The 17,839-nt window shown below is 52.8% G+C and overlaps 6 protein-coding genes across 6 annotated transcripts; 2 read left to right on the top strand and 4 right to left on the bottom strand.

The window, feature by feature from the left end:
* Positions 1 to 128: 128 nt before the first annotated feature.
* Positions 129 to 977, bottom strand: GT037_007087 (atp synthase subunit mitochondrial precursor; the record flags this gene model as incomplete). The annotated part of the gene is made up of 3 exons (XM_038932134.1): positions 129 to 380; positions 434 to 885; positions 947 to 977. The coding sequence occupies 3 exons, from the start codon at positions 975 to 977 to the stop codon at positions 129 to 131; spliced, it is 735 nt and encodes a 244-aa protein (XP_038785606.1).
* Positions 978 to 1,189: 212 nt separating this feature from the next.
* Positions 1,190 to 2,880, top strand: GT037_007086 (cbf-domain-containing protein; the record flags this gene model as incomplete). Its single annotated transcript, XM_038932133.1, has 2 exons — positions 1,190 to 1,815; positions 1,863 to 2,880. The coding sequence occupies 2 exons, from the start codon at positions 1,190 to 1,192 to the stop codon at positions 2,878 to 2,880; spliced, it is 1,644 nt and encodes a 547-aa protein (XP_038785605.1).
* A 1,097-nt stretch (positions 2,881 to 3,977) lies between these two features.
* Positions 3,978 to 4,545, bottom strand: GT037_007085 (uncharacterized protein; the record flags this gene model as incomplete). Its single annotated transcript, XM_038932132.1, has 2 exons — positions 3,978 to 4,270; positions 4,323 to 4,545. The coding sequence occupies 2 exons, from the start codon at positions 4,543 to 4,545 to the stop codon at positions 3,978 to 3,980; spliced, it is 516 nt and encodes a 171-aa protein (XP_038785604.1).
* A 2,362-nt stretch (positions 4,546 to 6,907) lies between these two features.
* GT037_007084 (mfs general substrate transporter) lies at positions 6,908 to 8,983 on the bottom strand (the record flags this gene model as incomplete). Its single annotated transcript, XM_038932131.1, has 2 exons — positions 6,908 to 8,567; positions 8,616 to 8,983. 2 exons carry the CDS (start codon positions 8,981 to 8,983, stop codon positions 6,908 to 6,910), a joined length of 2,028 nt encoding a protein of 675 aa, XP_038785603.1.
* Positions 8,984 to 11,049: 2,066 nt separating this feature from the next.
* Positions 11,050 to 14,127, bottom strand: GT037_007083 (uncharacterized protein; the record flags this gene model as incomplete). Its single annotated transcript, XM_038932130.1, has 1 exon — positions 11,050 to 14,127. The coding sequence occupies one exon, from the start codon at positions 14,125 to 14,127 to the stop codon at positions 11,050 to 11,052; it is 3,078 nt and encodes a 1,025-aa protein (XP_038785602.1).
* Positions 14,128 to 16,039: 1,912 nt separating this feature from the next.
* Positions 16,040 to 17,499, top strand: GT037_007082 (glycosyltransferase family 34 protein; the record flags this gene model as incomplete). The annotated part of the gene is made up of 3 exons (XM_038932129.1): positions 16,040 to 16,430; positions 16,486 to 16,774; positions 16,821 to 17,499. 3 exons carry the CDS (start codon positions 16,040 to 16,042, stop codon positions 17,497 to 17,499), a joined length of 1,359 nt encoding a protein of 452 aa, XP_038785601.1.
* Between the last annotated feature and the right edge of the window lie 340 nt (positions 17,500 to 17,839).

Genomic DNA, 17,839 nt, shown 5'->3' with positions numbered 1-17,839 from the left:
GTACTCTCTCTATATTGGACGAGCTTGACTATTGCACAGATTTATATAGCATTGAATGGCTTGACTGGTGGATGCTATACGACGCTTATGCCTTCTGGGAAACGATCCCTAATGTCTGTTAGCCCGTGTCATGTGTTGCAAGTACGGCTCAACATACTCTCAATGTCAGTGACGCTCTGGTCAAGGATTTGCTTGAGGGTCTTGGGGTTGTCGAGCTCCTTCTCAATCTTGGCGATGATGGACTCGGCAAGCTCCTTCTGCTGCCTCTGCTTGACCTGGCCCTCGTAGCGGACCCACGAGTCGAGGACAGACTTGGCCTCGGCGGCGATGGCAGTCTTCTGCTCGAGCTCGAAAGCCTGAGCCTCGAGCTGGGCGGTCTCCTGTGATTTCATCAGTCTCGTGTCCCTGCATGTGCCCAATCGCAGTATCGCACCTTGGAAACCTCGAACAGGGTCTTGGTGATGTCAATGACACCGCCGAGGTCCTGGACGCTCTCGATGCGCTGCTTGACAGCGGTGGTGTGGTCCTGGCGAGCAGCGTTCAAGATACCCGAGATCTTGTCGACCTGCTGTTGCGCATAGTCTCCCCAAGCAGGTCCGGCGTACTTGGCGACGGCCCAGAAGATGGTAAGGAGCGAGAGGGCGACAATGGACTCCTCGTTGACGACGTAGAGCTCGTTGCTGATAGCGGCGACACTGAGACCGGCTCCCGCGGAGAGGACGGCGGCCTTGGTGAGGGGGCTGTTGCCGGGGACGGGTATCGCGTCGAGGACCGACTGGGCCTTCTTCTTGGGGTCCTCCTGGGGCAGGTTGGACTGATAGCGGGCCTGGACGGCGATGGAGGGCAGGGCGCGGAGAGGGAGCGATGGGCGGAGACGGGCGGCGCCTATTGTGGGTGAGCACGGGGGTCAATGGCACGGCATCTTCATCGGGGTGCTGCTACTCACCGACCGCGCTCCTTGCAAGACGAGAGGCCATGGCTGTCTGATGAGAGTGGGGAGTTGGGGTGCTTTGTCGTCGTCGAAAGCTAGCTTTTCGTGATGCTGCGTCCACTCAAAGAGCCAAGCGCCGACGCCGATGCGCTAGCCGAACTTCGCCCGGCCCTTCACTTTTCGACAAGGCCAACTTTTTGCGCTCGTGAGCATTCCAACTCCACGCCCAGGGACACGTTTGAGAAGAAGAAAAAAACCATGTCGGGCACAAAGGCCGCCAACATGTCTGGTGTCAAGAGGAAGAGGGATTCCAGCAAGCCCGAGCGCAGCGAATCCAAATCAAAAAGCAGGCGCAAATCACCCAGCGACGACGGCGAGGATCTCCAATCCGAAATCCTACAGCTCGAAAAACAGATTCTCGAATCGCGGAAACACTACAACAACATTGCCACTCTTCTGGGGCGGGCGAGACAAGCAGACGCCGAGAATGAAGGACCAATACTCGCCGCCGTCGCCCTCTGCCGAGTCTTCTCACGACTACTCGTAACAGGCGACATGGTCAAGAACAAGGGCATGAGCGAGGCTGAGGGTGTCATTGTATCGTGGCTGAAAGAGCGCTACCGAGAGCTCTGCGATGTCCTGTTAGACGACTTCCTCCGCAGCGAACACCCCCCGAAGCAGTCTGTGGCCTTGACACTGGTTATGCGATTAGTCAAAGAGGAAGCAAAGTCTTCCAAGGATTACAAGATCAAGAACGGGCCACTGCCGAGACTCATCCGGGTGTTGCTGTGCCTTCCCCTCGACGATCTGAATCGCGACGAGTTTGCCGAGAAGTACCTCAAGCAGTTTGACGATATCCGATACCAGACATTCCAGACCATCAAGTAAGTGCATGCCTACCAAAGGCTGGACGCTATCCTAACGTATGCAGGGATGTACTTGACAGCGATCTCGACATCACAACGCGCCAACTCGTAGCTGCCAATAGCTTGTCTCTTCTGTACACACTTACCGAAGTTCCCAAGTCCAAGACCGACATCCAAAGCTTCTACGTGCAGGTGCAAGGGAAGAGTCCGATACCGTCTCTTCAGGCATACAAGGAGAAGGCGCAAGCAGCATGGTTAGCGACCATGCGAACAGGTCTCTCTAAGGAGCAACGGAAGACTATCCTGCACAATTTCTCTCACCAAATTGCACCCTGGTTTCAGCAACCCGAGATTCTGTCAGACTTCTTGACAGACTCCTACAACGTGGGCGGCGCAACCTCTCTGCTGGCTTTGTCTGGAATCTACTACCTCATCTCAGAGAAGAACCTCGACTACCCATCCTTCTACCTCAAGCTGTACTCCCTTTTGGACGATGGCCTCATGCACTCAAAACATCGATCGCGTTTCTTCCGCCTGCTAGACACTTTCATGTCCTCCTCCCATCTGCCCGCAACCCTCGTTGCCAGCTTCATCAAGCGTCTCTCGCGACTAGCGCTCCATGGACCACCAGCCGGTGTGGTCGTCGTGGTACCCTGGGCCTACAACATGTTCAAGAAACATCCAGCCTGCACATTTATGATGCATCGCGAGATCCGGGACCCAGCTCTGCAGGAGGAGCTGGAAGAGGAGGGCATGGACGATCCCTTTGACATGGAAGAGCAAGACCCTCTCCTCACAAACGCCATCGAAAGCAGTGTCTGGGAGCTAGAGGCACTGCAATCGCACTACCACCCTAACGTAGCGACACTGGCAAAGATTATTTCAGAACAGTTTACCAAGCGAGCGTATAACCTGGAAGACTTCTTGGACCACTCATACACGGCCCTGCTTGATGTCGAACTAGACCGTGACCTCAAGAAAGAGCCAGAAGTCGAGTTTGAGATACCCAAGCGCATCTTTACCGCAGACGAAGGACTGAATACGTTTGGACAGTTGCTCACGCAGGTTGTCGAATCAAGGTAGTTGATGCATATGTAGTTGGAGAATGATACCCAAAGATATGTATTACTTGGCCAGCTTCCCAGGTTCCCTTTGCCATGTTAGGCCACTGATGTATTCAAAGGTTCCCCACGGTCATCTAAACATGAACTCGTGGGGTATCTTCACATGCTTACAAAAGAGTGTCGTAATTGTACCATACTGTCGATAGTGACGACAGAAAGCTAGAACCCAGCATGAGCTTTCGTTGTTCAGGCATAGCACGTGCAAAATTCCCTCTACTTTGCTCTAGCTGTGTTCAAACACGATGAAAAATGGTTGAGACGCACACCGTGGTTGACTGGTTAGCTTAATATCCGCCAAGTGTTGAAACAAGGTTTTCTAGCTTCGAGGCTTGTGGCTTGCTCGAGTAGCGTTTTTCTTAGTGTTGACAAGCTAATGCAATGTCACAAGCTCGTTGGTTCGGGGCCGCCCGCTGTCTTTCTCGTGTTGCGCGTACGATAAGAGACGTACATCGTCGTGGAAGGATAAGAAGATGGGGAATGGGTGGTAAAACCGCGTAATGGAAGAGGAGTCGTCTTGCAGATGCATGACGTAGTCAGTATGAGAGATCGGAAGAGTGCTGCAAGACGAAAGGCAGGTCGGCGATTATCTTGCATGCATTGGCGTTGTCAGTTCCAGGTACCAGAGACTTCGCATTCAACCGCATGGTTTCGAACTTTCACATGTCAGCTGCCAGGGATTAGGCATCTCCTGCCTGCCGCTTATCACAAAGATGTAGGAAAGTGGAAATGTTTCACGAGACAGGCAATGCAAAGATGGATTTCAGGGCACCTGTCGGCGGCCAAGATCTCATTGTAATTAACTATCTATACATGCGTAACCATGTGTGTGCATCCCCATGGGACATTATCGCATTGGCAGGATACATGAATCCGATGCCTCATTCATATCCCGTCCAATTCGCGCCTTTCCAAGTTTGAAAATTAAAGACCCCACCATTAATGCTGTGTTACTCCGTGTTGCTTTTAAACAAACATGCAACCCAATCGTGACCGGATTGTTGGTATATCGTGAAGAAGGGAAAAAGAGCCAATGCTCTGGTGGTGGAGATGAGACGCTTATGCGAATACAGCGGCACCGATGGCGAAGACAAGTCCACCGAAGGAGACCATGTTGCCGGCGGCGGCACCAGTGGACTCGGGAGCAGAGGCGCTCTCGGTGGAGCTGCCAGCGACACCAGAGGTAGCGGACTCCTCAGATGAGGCAGTGGAGGAGACGGCAGCGGAGCCAGTAGCAGAGGCAGTGGAGTTACCGCCAACGATGGGGGTGACCATGGAGCCGCTGGGGGCAACGGGAGTAGCAGTGGGGACAACTACAACCGAGGTGACGGAAGCGGTCTCAGTGACAGCGACTGTGAAGATGTTAGCTTCGTACTGGTGTACCAGAGTGACAGGATAACTTACGAGTGGAGGTCATGTCAGCAGCGGAGGAGAGGGCAGAGGTGACACCAGCGGGGACGGAGACGTCAGATGGCGAAGGGAGAGGGACAGCAGAGCCAACAGCGCTGGTGGCAGGGGGAGCCTGAATCTGACCGTCGGAGATCTGAGAGATGGGCTGGACGCTGTACTGAGGAACAGCGGCGACGGCACCAGCCATGATGGCAACGGAGGCGATGGTGAAACGCATGTTGATGATGTGTTGGTGGTGGTTTGGGGTTTTGGGTATTAGAGGCTAAGAAGTACTTGAGTTGAAGATAGCGACTGAATGATCGACTCGTAGATTGGGTGAGTTGAGCGGGTGAATCTGTTTGTGCGTTGAGTGGATGAAGAATCAGAAAGGAGGCCGCAAGCAGATCTATTTATTTGGCTGGGACAGCAGGGCAACACACACGCAAGGCTTGCGGCTGTTGTGTCGCAATGCGGTAGGGGACCCACTCTTACCCAATGGTGCCCTGTGCATTGTGTACGTGGAAAGGGAATTATTGGAGAGGCTTTGCGCCCGTGTGTTTCGACGAGAGTAGAACCACCCAGCCCCAGCGCACAGACTCGAGGCCAATCTGCGATTGGCAGATGGACAAGCATCGTTCCAAGAATTTCAGCCGCCTTCTTCCAAGTTAACCCACTCGAACCGTTGGGCGAGGCTAGTCCCCTGCTGGAGAGGCTGTCACGCTGCTGAATGCCGCCGAGTTGCTTCGTTTTGATTGCCTGGCTGTCTCTCACCATCGCACGACAGCGAACATGGACGCATAACCCGCCACCTGAGCGTTGCAGCTCCAGCCACAAGCAACAGCCACCTCGAAACACGCAACAACACGCAACCAACAGTAAAGACTTTGACTGCCACGCAACCTCTCTCCACTGCAAGTCGCTTGTGTGCACCTTATCGCAACGCCAGCAAACGCCTCCCGCCCAGCGGCCGTGCCACTAGCACCCATAGTGCCAGGGGCAGGTCCGTCACCATTCGATCGGCTGAAGCCTGCCCATCACCAATGTAGATCGCTGCCCGGTACAGGTGGCGGCCCTATGCAGCCCTTGGAATATTGTTGGCAACAGTCTGTCTGCGCATCGCTGTCCGGCTGTGTTTCGTCTGTTCGCCTCTCTTTCCTTGCTTCTTACTATCCTTAGCAACAGCACCCAGAATTGCTACCGAACTTCGGCAGCTGGGTTTCTTTTTTTGCATACCCGTCGTCGTGGGCGACGCGTGTCCCTCTTCGTCGTTTCGCTCTTCGCTAACACGCAATCGATCCATGCCTCTGCAAAAATGTTCCTCTCCTGATGATCCCTTGCTTCAACAGAACGCCACTAACACGAAACCATCGCTGTATCCCCGAAAACCCTAGAATTTGAATGACGCCCATGCAAGCGCAATATATTGAAACAAACAAAATCCAATCTGTACCTACATAGATAGTACACTCAGACATCGGCGCATGCAAGAAAAAGGTTAAAATGCACGGCCAACCCCAGTCCATTCTCCGGACTTCGCAGCAAGGTCCATGCTCGTAATCTCGTTTCGCATGATTTCTTGCCGCTGCCGTGATAACGATTCAAGGGGGAGGAGATCATGACGTCGTTGTCTTCCTTCCCGTCTCGTATTCAACGTTCTGCCCTCACGCTGTCAAACGGTGATGTGGTGCGAATTCGTGGCCGGCGTGACTGCGGGCAGCTCACGATAGAGAAGGCACTGGAGTGCGTAGCGCTTGTGCCGTAGATGTTCGGCGGAAAAAACCGAGAGCTCCAAGAATGTTCCTCCCACCCTGTCTGTCCGACGCTACGACTTGCATCTAGCATGCTGCACTTGCGCAGGTCCGATATGTACAGCTGCAGCAGTACCACACACAACACCCAGACTTTTATGCGGTTCCCAAGCTGCCCTAGTAGCGCCGCGGCCAAAGTCAACCATCTGTCACCGCAAGAACTGTCGGCGCATCATGGAGAAAAAGCGGGTGGGTGATTGTTGCCCCGGCTACCAACCTTCCCAGCTGCTCCTGCCACCATGGCTGACCGCTGAAACGTCCTGTGTGCCGAAATCTAGGAAAGTTACTGGTAAAGTTCTTTTGACCGCGCCACCAGTTGCAGGTACGCGGCTGCCTTTCTGTGGTGCTCGCTCATTGCGAAACCTCAGGCTGTTGATTAGGTTTGCCCGGGGCTAAGCGATGAGGGCTTCTCTGTTAGTCGGATCAATCAACCGCATACGCCTTTTGTGCATAAGACTGGCGTGCATAATATTATGTACGTATGTTGAACCCGGACAACGCAGCTGCACGTTACTGTCCGTAGTCTGCGAAGCTTAGCTATATCGTATTGCTTTTGACCCAGTTCAACAATACATTGACAAGTCTCAGCAACTCAACAACTCACGACAGGAACAGGAAAGGTCTGGATAGATCAAATACTTGTCATAACGATCTTCATTATCTGTGTCATAGTTCAGCCTCTGCGTCGAGCGCGAGACAATGAAAACGCCGTTGTAATGCTATAAAGAACGATAACGCTAACAATTAATTTTTATCTAAATATCGACAATGAACATCTGGTTCATAGCTCCACTAGAGCTGTCCATTCTTCTCCCTCGTAATCTCATCCGCCGAGTCGCTTTCCGACACAGACTTAGGCGCCATCATAGGCTCAGGGCCCTTTGGCGAGCCGGGTGTGGTGCGCTTGAAGTAGTTGTGTACATCAAGGTGGTCGTCTTCGTCAGGGTCAGCACCTTCCCAGCCGTTCTTCTCAGAGAACTTGTGTTGCTGGCGTTCGAGCCACTCTGCGCGCATCTCGGTAATCTTCTGCTCGTAGTCGAGCTTGGCGTCATAATCCTTGTGCTGGCCACGGAAGCGCTCCCACCAGGACAGATGCTTCCAGTGGACGGCAATACCGTGGTAGTCGTGCTCTTTGCCCGCGCGAATGTATGCCCAGCGACGCTCTTGCTCCTTGAGATCCAGACCGGTCGTGTCTGGAAGGAAGAGTAGAGTGAGGAGAGCACCAGCAAGACCAAACCAGGGAACAAAGTAGAACTTGGTCTGAGTACCGATGTAGTTGTACAGGACGGCGGCGAGTAGGGCACCAGCCTTACCGCAAGCAGCACTGAAACCGTGAGCGGTGGCGCGGACCGGTGTAGGGAAGACCTCGGCAGCGACAAGGAAAGTGACACTGTTGGGGCCGAATTGGTTGAAGAATGAGGACAAGAAGTACATGGCTTGGAAACCGTGAATGTTCTCAGGCGACGTGAAGTAGTCCAGAGCGAAACCGGGGATCATAAAGAAAACAAAGTCAGCCAGGAAACCGACGATCATCATCCATTTACGCCCGTAAAGCTTGTTGTCGATGAGCAAGGAAGCGAGGTAGTAGCCACAAAGCGATACACCGACGTTGATCAGGTTATACAGCCAGCCGGTCATGACAGACTTGTTTCCAGGCGTAATAATGCTGATGAATTCGTTCTGGAAAAGCTTGTTGCCGTAGAAGAAAACATCGTTGGCAAACCAAGCGCCGGCAGTAGCCAGAAGACGGGGTCCAAAGTATGTAAAGGTAAGTTTCAAAGACTGAACATCGTAGCCGGTGACGTTCGATTTCTTCTTGGAAAGCGCCAGCTGCCTCGAAGCCGATTTCATCTTGTAGTAACGGAAGTAGACGAGCCAGAGTGTACCGACAGCAGGAATGGCAAAGGAGACACGGTAAGTCCATTGAGCCAAGGTCTTCGAGTACGGGGGGGATGATCCGCCGTGGAAGATGAGGAGCAAGAGGATCAGGATGACCTGATTGAAGAATTGTCCCCAGCCTTGCATCAGGAAAGCACTGGTAACTTTCCTGCCACGGTGAAGACGATCGTCCTTGGTAGAGACCTTTCCGGAGCCGACAGCGTTCTCCATACCAGCAGTCGCAGTCATGGGGTACTCGCCTCCAACACCGATACCGTAGAAGAATAGAGCCCAGACGTAGCAGATGACCCATCCGTTCTGGGTGACACCCCAGGCAGCAGTGAGCATGAGGAGACCGACGAACATGATAACAGCATCTTGGATGAGACCAAAGCGGCGGCCGAGCCAGTCACCAACAATACCAACGAGGATCTGACCAACAATGATACCGCAAATCTCGAGGTAGTCAATAGCCTGCAGCCAAGTTTCATCGCAAATCTCGTGCTTACCCCAGCATGCTGGGAAGGCAGCCTGCAGAAGAGGTCTGACGTTACCAATGGAGAACAGAACGTAACTAGATTCATGTTAGCGAGGACTTGAGCGATGAGATGTTTCGACTTACCCCTCGAGACCAAGACCCATACCAGGAATTACACAGGTTCGGAAGTAGTGACCAAAAGGCGCAAGTGGGTCTTTCTTGAACATGTCCCAGAAGTAGGTTGCTTCGGCTTTCGCTTCAGCTTTGTCGACTTGTCCAACGAACTTGACCCGTTGACCCAGTGGCATGTCTGCCCAGTAGGTGCCGTTGGCATTGTAAAGGTCGTCGGGGTGAAGCAGGGCATGAAACACATTAGACTCGTTCGCGCTCATGTCGTTACGGATGTCAATGTCCTGAGTAGCTTGGTGCTCGCCGGTCATGTTGGGGCCATGGGGTGCGGCAACACCATAATCCCGGAGGGATGGTGGCGTGGGTTCGTGAGAATTCGCCATAGTAGCAACTGTACAACGAGGGCTGGGCCGGACTCGTTGTTATATGCTGATAGTGGAATGGCTGGGAAAAGCGTTGCCCAGAGCCGCGGGTCCTAGGCGAAGCTTATATGCGCTTTGATGCTAATCCGAGGCGGCGGAGTATCCCACGGATATTACAATCGTTTGATGATGTGGGTTGGGCAAGTAATTCCACGCACAATGCAGAACAGTAGCACGTTCGATAGGGTGGCTTCTGAGTGGTCGATGGGATCTGCAAATCGACGCGATGCTAGATGCTAGTAATAGCCGGGCGGTCCGATGACGAACTTTCCGATATGGTATGCACGGATTGGTGATGGACACACGCCTCGAGCTGCTTGTGATGCGTTCTTCTGTTCCAAAGGGCTGCCGCAAAAGTCTGTACGTAGGAATTGAGGGTCAGAGAGGTAGCCGCCCAGGTTCAGCCGAGCGGAAAAGACGAGGCAGAGGCGCACAGGGAGCGCGAACTTGAGTGAACAAAGTTGAGCATTTCGCACAAGCCGAGGAGCTACAGGTTAAATAAGGGTCCAAGGATGCGAAGAAAATTCTAGTGTACAGACCGTCGCTTCCGGCGGGGGCATAACGTTACTGTGGACGCGAGGATACTAGAGGTTTGAAAGCCCCACCCAGTCCGGAAGGAGCTCACGCGACAGCAAATCCCAGCCTTTTCGGCACAAGCAGCACCCTCTAATTGGGCCGAGAGCGACTGCATCTACTTTATTCCTTGCTCTCTGCTCCGCAGTCGCCAATTTTGAGGCTATTGACTCTTCTTGAGCCGTGGACCCCAGATTTATGTCTTTCCCAAGGTACTATTCGTGATGGCTGATGACGTTTTGAAAGCTTCCAGCAAAGCATACCAAGCTTCCAGCAAGCCTTTCAGGGCTTGCACAAGCTCACTAAGCCTACGATCAAGCCTCATTTCAACAGATCAGTTGCTTAGCCCTGCTACGCCATTGACGCATTCCTGCCGCGTTGCCATGAAAGGTCTTTGAAGGATGAAGTTTCAAGGAGCCAATCAGAGCAACCAATTGAGAACGTGGGCGAGATCAGTGGACATCGCGGGGTCCGAAAGTCTGGGCCAAGGCGGGACGTGCACGGCTGCTACGGTGCTTAGCCTCATCCATCCTCGTTCATTCTGCCGAGTATCCACACTTCGTCCGCTGCCATCGTCCCATGTCCCCCTCAACACCACCAATAATGCTGCTACGGTGACATGGTGCTCATTATCTCCGAGTGTGTCAGACCAACAGGGGCCCTGCTTGCTTGTTGCCGTTCAATAAACACATGTCCGAAATCTCTGCTATGCACTGTTGAGGTGGAGCTACAAGTGTAATCCCGAGCTTCGTCTCCGCTCCTTGGACAATCTCGAACAACTGCCACGATGGCGGTATCGGGAGCATAAAGGGGATACTTTGATCCTGCATGACAAGGCCGTCTCTGATCTTGTATTACAAGAACCGAGAAACACGCCTTTGTATCATCGCTCGCTTGATTGCTCTTCATGCCTCGATTTCGCCTACGAGTACTACTCTCCAGGTCTATGTTTGATATCCACTATTTGACCTGACTGAACAAATGGGCCCGGGGGATGTCAGCGGAGAAGCCACGGTAACATCCGACGGCACTGCACGATATCCACACTCCCTCAAAAGGACTCGCCGAGCCGCATGTGGACCAAACACATACCATGACTACACTTGAGCCTAGCGGCAGTTTGAGACGCTCACGATTCATAGATTTCACGTGGAGGGGCTAGTGCTGAGTAATTGATATCAGTAAGTATTAGCTAGGACTATTGAGTCTAGGTATATACATATATATATATTTATACAAGAATGCCATCCAGTGGGTGAGTATTACTAGTGAACTTAATCATGTCGCCGACAAGAGAAGCCACTTTTTCTTATGTGCAACAAAGGTGATAGGCATGAGAAGGCGCTGTATCATTCATGCGCAAAAGACCAAACGCTATGCGAAATTCCAGCAATCTGGAGACGTTCATGCAACACAAGGAAAAATCGTCGCTAGAATCCAAAATGGGTGGAGCCTCAACTCAACCAGTTCTGCCATTGGCACCGGCAGCCGCCAGTCCCACCGTCGATGGGTCCGCTGACAGTTCCTTGTCCCTGCGTGCCTTTGACAAGGTTGCCTCCGAACCCACGGTCTTCAAACTGAAATGACTTCTTCGATTCTTCGTCTTTGATCGACCCATCGTCCTCCATCTCGTAGCAATAGAGGTTCTTTTTGGCTGGATCGCCGCCGTGACGGTCGATGGTGACGGTGACTGGGTACGGAAAGGTGCCTGGCCGCTTGAATACGTTCGAGTTGTCCGAAGTTGAACGCTGCAACAGTGTCTTGCTTTCTTTGCTGCGAGTCCAGATCTGCACCAGAAAACGTGTCTGTGAGTATGTACACCTCAGTTTGGCAGCGTCCTTTGTACTTCCTCCGTCGACATCTGCAGGGTTGCCGCCGCGGTTGGTACCGTTGATTTGCTTCAAGAAGATTGAACGGTCGAAATAGTTGTAGAAGCCATAGTGCTCATCATCTTTACCGCGATTGTATAATCGCAGTGGCTGCGCAGATGGAAAAGGCAACAAGTTTGCAGGCGCAGCAGTTCCATCAGAAGCCAACATCGGTGGTGGGATCACCGCAGTGATGTTCGTTGGGTCGCTCGCATCGGCACGCTTCGTCATTCGCGACACGCTAACGGTGGGATCCTGTATGCTGATGAACAAGCCAGTGTCTTCGCCCTCAAAGGGTGCGGCATTTCCGTCTGTAGTTTGTCCTAGGAAACTCATATCGGTAGTTGATGGAGGCGCGGGAGAGGGCGAAGCTGCGACACGTGCATGCAACAATGACCGAACGAAGGCACCGGCTGAGACTGGATTCATGGCTCTCTTTACGCGTTGAGACTTTGGCAGCTCAGCTGAACTTCCGTTTTCGAAGGTGATTTCGACTTTGAAATTCGGTTGGTCGGGTTTGTTGGGCGCGACGGACTGCTGAAGTTCTTTCGGCAGCGCACAGCTCCACAACGTAGTTGGTGCAACACAACCGCTCTCTTCCTCTACTGCCTCGGGTTGAGCGATGGTCAAGATACCGGTAGGTATGGGAGGGTAGTCTGTGAGGTTGAGCCACTGGCTACCGACGTCCGCGCTCGGTTGAGTCGGCGTTGGCTTGTTGTCATTGTTGTCATTTCCCCTCCTTGTAAGTACTACAACTACGGGGATGATGATTGCCAGTAGTATGAGAAAGATCAGACAACAACAGCAACTCCAGAAACAGATACCTCTTTTCTTTTTCTTCCCCTTCTCAGCACCCTGGGGGTTTGAGCTTCTTTTCTTTCCGAACGGCCAGATACTCATCATATCGCAGACTTTGCGGTGCTTCTTTCCCCCTTTGAGGTTGGGAGAAGAAGCTTGTGAGCTGGAACGGCTGACGTTATCGTAGCTCCAGTGCGAGCTTTTCTGCGCGAACTTGGGTGGCGGAGCAAATACCGGCAAGCTCTGCTGCGAGGTGTTGGCATTTGTGGATGGAGACGCTCCCCTCTTAACTTGCGGTGCTGGCGCTGACGTGTGCAAATGCTGCGAAGGTGGTGGATAATTAGCGCGAACGGAGTAGCTGTCCGCAGTTGGCCGCCTATCTTGCAACTCAATGTTGACGTTGATCTGTCGTGGCTCCTCAACCTGACGAGGCATCAAGACGGTTCCAATAGCCGCTGTACCCACAACTGGGGAAGCCGACATGGTAGAAAGAGGGGATGTGATGCCGCGATGAGATTCAGATGCTGGTTCTGGAGTTGGGTGGAACACCACCTTTTCTGAATCTCTCTGTGATGGGACACTGGAAACTGCAACCGCTGTGTTATCTGGGCCTTTGGTAAGAGGGATCGACTCTTCTCTCTTGCGTGTACCATATTGGAGAGGTACTATCGGCACATCCGGTGTTCTATCGCCATCACGCCCGGGTTCGGTCCATGTCGACGATTTTGGTGTCATGACGAACGGGGTGGTAATGACATTCCACCATCCTTGTGATCGCCGTGGAGTAGGCACCATGGAAGTATCGATAGCCAAAGAGCTCTCTACAGTCCTCTCTCTTAGAGGTGTCTCATCCTCTTCGAATACAGTACTGGTGGACATGATACGATCCTTCCGTTTAGAGTCATCGTCTTCCTCAAAGGCAGTCCCTGCTGAATCTAGGGTGTCGTTCCTGGCGTGACCAACCGCTCCCTGTGTATCTCTGGCAGTATCGGCGCCTGGTGCCTGTGACATACCAGCAGGTAAAGCTGGAACTGGAGGAACGTTGGAGTTCGCAAAGGTCGATTGGTAACGAGAGTAGATGCTGGGCGTGTAATCGGATTCTGTGAAGGGCGTATCTGGAGACCAAACCGACTTTACTGCTGCAGGAGTGATAATAATACTTGGGGTTACAAGAGTAGAGTCACTGCCAGCACGATGCCGACTGGCTTGAAGCGTACTGAAGTCGGAGATGCTGTCAGTCGGGACGGATATTCCAATTGGTATGCGTCGGTCCCAAGGCGAAATCTCCTGCCACGATTTGCTCCCTGGGGTCATGGAAATAGCGGTGTCAGCTTCGCTCCGGTCGATGCTGGGCTTCTTCCGATGTGTAGTGTCTGGTTGAGGTGTACCTTTGGTGATACCTAAGCCCTTGTTCCTGGTCGAAGACCGTCCCAAACCGAACCACGGCGACCTCCGAACAGACCCGGAGCCTCTCTCGGCTCCATGTGGGAATACCTGGTGAGGTTCGGTGCCTCTATGCCTTGTGAAACTCGTATCAACAGTGATGCCAGGTTTCGCCGGCCTTCCCAGAAGCTCTCGCCTCCGACTTTTTTGCCTCGAGACGCGTCCTGCGAAGGATCGCGAGTTCTGTCTTGAAGTTGCTCGCTGTGAGTCAACATGGGTCTCGGTGTCGAAGGTTGATCTGTCCAGGTTCCGACTTTCCTCAAAGCCGTCATTGAAGTGTACCGATATCTGTTCGTCTGAATCGGTATGCGGGTCGTGTGCGTATGCTTCGCCATCCGTTTGGTATGCGGTATTAAATGTTGATCTCGAAAACGACGTAAGTGGTGGCTGCTGGCCGTACATGTCTCTCCTAGTGTAATTCATGGTTGACCTTGTCCGTCCGTGTGTTCCGTCCATGGGCTACCAAGATTGAAGCAGGTGGGGGGACGACACAGCTGTGTCTTCAAAGAAGATCGCCGCGATAATGAATTGTCTCGATATAGGCCTAGTGCTGAAACTGAGACAGTTATGTGGCGGTGCTATTGTTCGTGCTATTGTGTCGATGTGTTGCGGGGCCCGAAATGTATTACGTGACCATAGAAAAACAAAACGAGGAAAACGGCATAAAGCAACAACGAGAACGGAAAAAGAGAGTGATGAAGAGGTACGGAGGACGGTAAAGGCGGATCAAAAGGAGAATGGTGAGGCTCTTGGTCGGACACGCGACCCCAGATCTTTACATGGCCGTCGATGGCCCTGCCGCCTACCAGGCAAACCACTGCCATACCGCATAGTGCATAGCTCCCTCACCTAGACTTTTTACTCTAGCCTCTAATCTGCCAGAACCGCCGGCCACGAACGGATGAGTCAAAGCGTGCTGGTCGCAACAGGCCTTGTCAACGGGTCCCGAGTGAAGGTGATTGGAGCCGCTAGGTGGATCTGCTTCATATCGAGCGCCATGATTCCAGGTTTGAGGCTCAGTAACCGCCCTGGATTCGCTGGGCTGGAAATGTACAACACTATGCAAGATCTGAGACGCTCCAGAGGCATAGCTGGATGTCGTGTCTAGTGAATGTTGAGGTGAGCCAGTCAGAGGAGAGGACGACGTAACTCAAGCGCCAGATCAATCACGGTGGCCACCAATGATTTTTGTGAGAATGGCGCTGCCAAGACAGCGCTAAATGGCCGTCAGTGCGGTCTGTATGCGCCGACGATTCCCCTGTCTACTCTTTGGTGGAGGGTTGTATAAATGTCGTTGGAATGCCCTTCCTGATCGCTTGAGAAGAGAGTCAGTGGTGGCAAGGGCAAACTCACAGAGATTGAGTCAAAGGTGTTGGTCCGCCGAAGCTGCGACCACGCGTTCGCATCTGTCCTATTAAGATATCCATAGACATGCAACCACACTGCAATCAGCCTGTAGTAGCTGAGGAACATCAGAAGCTGCATCTGGAGCTGGTAGGCGTACAATAACAACAACAACTCATGGCCGCTGTTATCAAAGTCATCCGTATACTTGCTAGCGATGTCGGTTCAGCCATCCGAATACGAAGTATTAATATCACTACACGATGCCACAGCTGTCTATCAGCGCCATGCGCTGTCTTCCAGCCCCCATTGAGCGTCACAAACTCGTACATGGAGCATTCAGTACGATAGTGGAATAGTTCAGGCTGAAGGCGAATCAGCATGAAAGTGCGGGCAAGAGACAGGGTGGGGATGTAGGCCAGCACTAGTTCCACTCCTTTTGGGTCTCTTGGCATAGACCCAAGAAGACCCAAGTTTGTCGCCAGCTCCTTTCCGACAACGAAGCCTTGACGAGCTGCAGTATATCGTTTCCAGACTCTCGTTCTGCCCACAGCCAATTGAAGAGACGCGGTTTCGACGTTCCACGGCAGCCTCCCCGACGCTCCCTTGCGCCCCCAGTGCAACCGCCTTGCTCCTGCCGTTCGAGGACTGAGGTACCATCCGCAAGCTGTCCTCAGTAACATCGTCGAACCACGTCGGCAACTGCAGCTGACCGTCTTATCGCCGCGAGCCACACGCCGGCCTCCTTCGTCTTAATCCACGCGCCCCGTTGCACGCCGACAAAGTCACGCTGGCTTCCCAATCCTCCTTCTCCGCTTCCGCTGGCCAACGCAGGAGGCGCTCCTCCGCTGCACGGCAACTGCCGCCGAATAACATCAATCTTCCGGATAGTGCAGAGTCGCGAAGCAGGCTAGGCACAACCAGCGGTCTTCACGGCCGCTCGCTGGGCGAAGCCTTACCCTCGATTCCTGGCACCCCGGGCGCCTTCGAAATGTCAAGATCGCCTTCCCCACAGCCTGGGGGGTGGTCGAGTCCGGGCCTGAATGCTCCAGACTACAATGGCGGGCGCACCAGTCCATATGCGAATGGCTCTTCTTCGCACAATGTCACCTGGGCATCCGCTCAAGCGCGGAGTGCTGAGGTCAAGGGATATCCCGCCTTCACCCCGAGAAACCAAGGTTTCTTTGGCAAGCACTTTCGCAGGATATCCACAAGTCTGCCCTTCAACCACGGCGACAAGGAGAAGCTAGGTCGCGGACGGTCCCAAAACAAAGTCATGCGCTTCCTGAATGCCATAGCCTGGACAGTATGGCGCCTGCGGAAGCGAGTCGCGTTGGTCTTGTTCGTTGTATTTTTCTTCATTTTCTACAATTCAAACACACGTAAGTTGTTATGCTCTCTGACCCCTCGTATGGCAACGGGTATTGACGACTGTAGCCTTACGTCGCATGTACAGACGGTCCGCATGGTTCGGCGGCGGCAGCAAATACGTCGTCATACTGGCAGCGAACCAAGGTGGAGGTGTTATGGAGTGGAAGGGCCCCCGCGAGTGGGCCATCGAACGTGACAGTGTCAAGAACAAGAAGAAGTACACCAAGAACTGGGGCTACGAATTGGAAATTGTCGACATGAGCACCAAGAAGCGTTATGCGCACGAATGGAGAGAAAGCTGGGAGAAGGTTGACACTATTCGCAACGCTATGCGGAAATACCCACATGCTGAATGGTAAGTGTTCGGTGCATATCATGTCCGCAAAGCTAACGTGCGTCAGGTTCTGGTGGCTTGACACGAACACCTTCATCATGGAGCCGACCTACTCTCTCCAAAAGCACGTCTTCAAACAACTACAAGACGTGACATATCGCGACATCAACGTATACAATCCCCTCAACATCACACATCCTCTGACCGACGAATACCTCGACCCCGAAACACGCTCGCCCGTGGGAGATGGCAAGGTCGACTCTGTCAACATGTTGCTACCTCAGGACTGTGGTGGTTTCAACTTGGGCTCCTTCATGGTCAAACGAAGCGTGTGGACCGACAGACTGCTTGACATCTGGTGGGATCCTGTTGGCTACGAACAAAAGCACATGGAGTGGGAGCACAAAGAGCAGGATGCTTTTGAATACATGTACCAGAACCAACCCTGGATTAGGCCCCATGTTGCCTTCATTCAGCAGCGCCAGATTATGAGTTTCCCACCTGGCGCATGTGGCGAGAACGGCGACAACCCCGACATTCACTACCAAGAACAAGATCGTGACTTTTTGGTCAACATGGCTGGCTGCGAGTGGGGTCGCGACTGCTGGGCTGAGATGTACAAGTACCGCCAACTCAGCAACCACCTGAACCGTACACCTTGGGAGAAATTCAAGGACGGTATTTCAGACTTTTTCAAGAGTAGGACTAAGAAAGACGAGAAGAAGGATGAGAAGAAGAAGAACTAGGGCATTCATGAACTAAGGAGAGGCATGGTTTGGATGAACTGGAACGTATTTCTGACATATTTTGGATATCCTATAAGCTTGCGGTTCGGCTTATGATTTTGCTATAATACCCGCACGCATTAGAGGGTGATGTACCGCAACGTGAGGTGGCATGATTTCTGCATGTATCGGAGTCGGTGTTCTGTGTCTGTACCATACGAAATTGACTTTCAGTGAGCTGGTATCGAGACGGACGATGTGCTTGCATTTTTATTCGTAGGAGTACTACTATTGTTGCAAGGTCCCCCCAGTTGTCTACACCAAGCATGTGAGATACTACAGACTTTAGTGGCAATTTGCA

The sequence above is a fragment of the Alternaria burnsii genome, assembly GCF_013036055.1.
Source record: "Alternaria burnsii strain CBS107.38 chromosome Unknown 731, whole genome shotgun sequence".
NCBI classification, from domain to species: domain Eukaryota; kingdom Fungi; phylum Ascomycota; class Dothideomycetes; order Pleosporales; family Pleosporaceae; genus Alternaria; species Alternaria burnsii.
The sequence above is the reverse complement of the archived record's forward strand: the minus strand, read 5'-3'. Positions and strand labels throughout refer to the sequence as shown.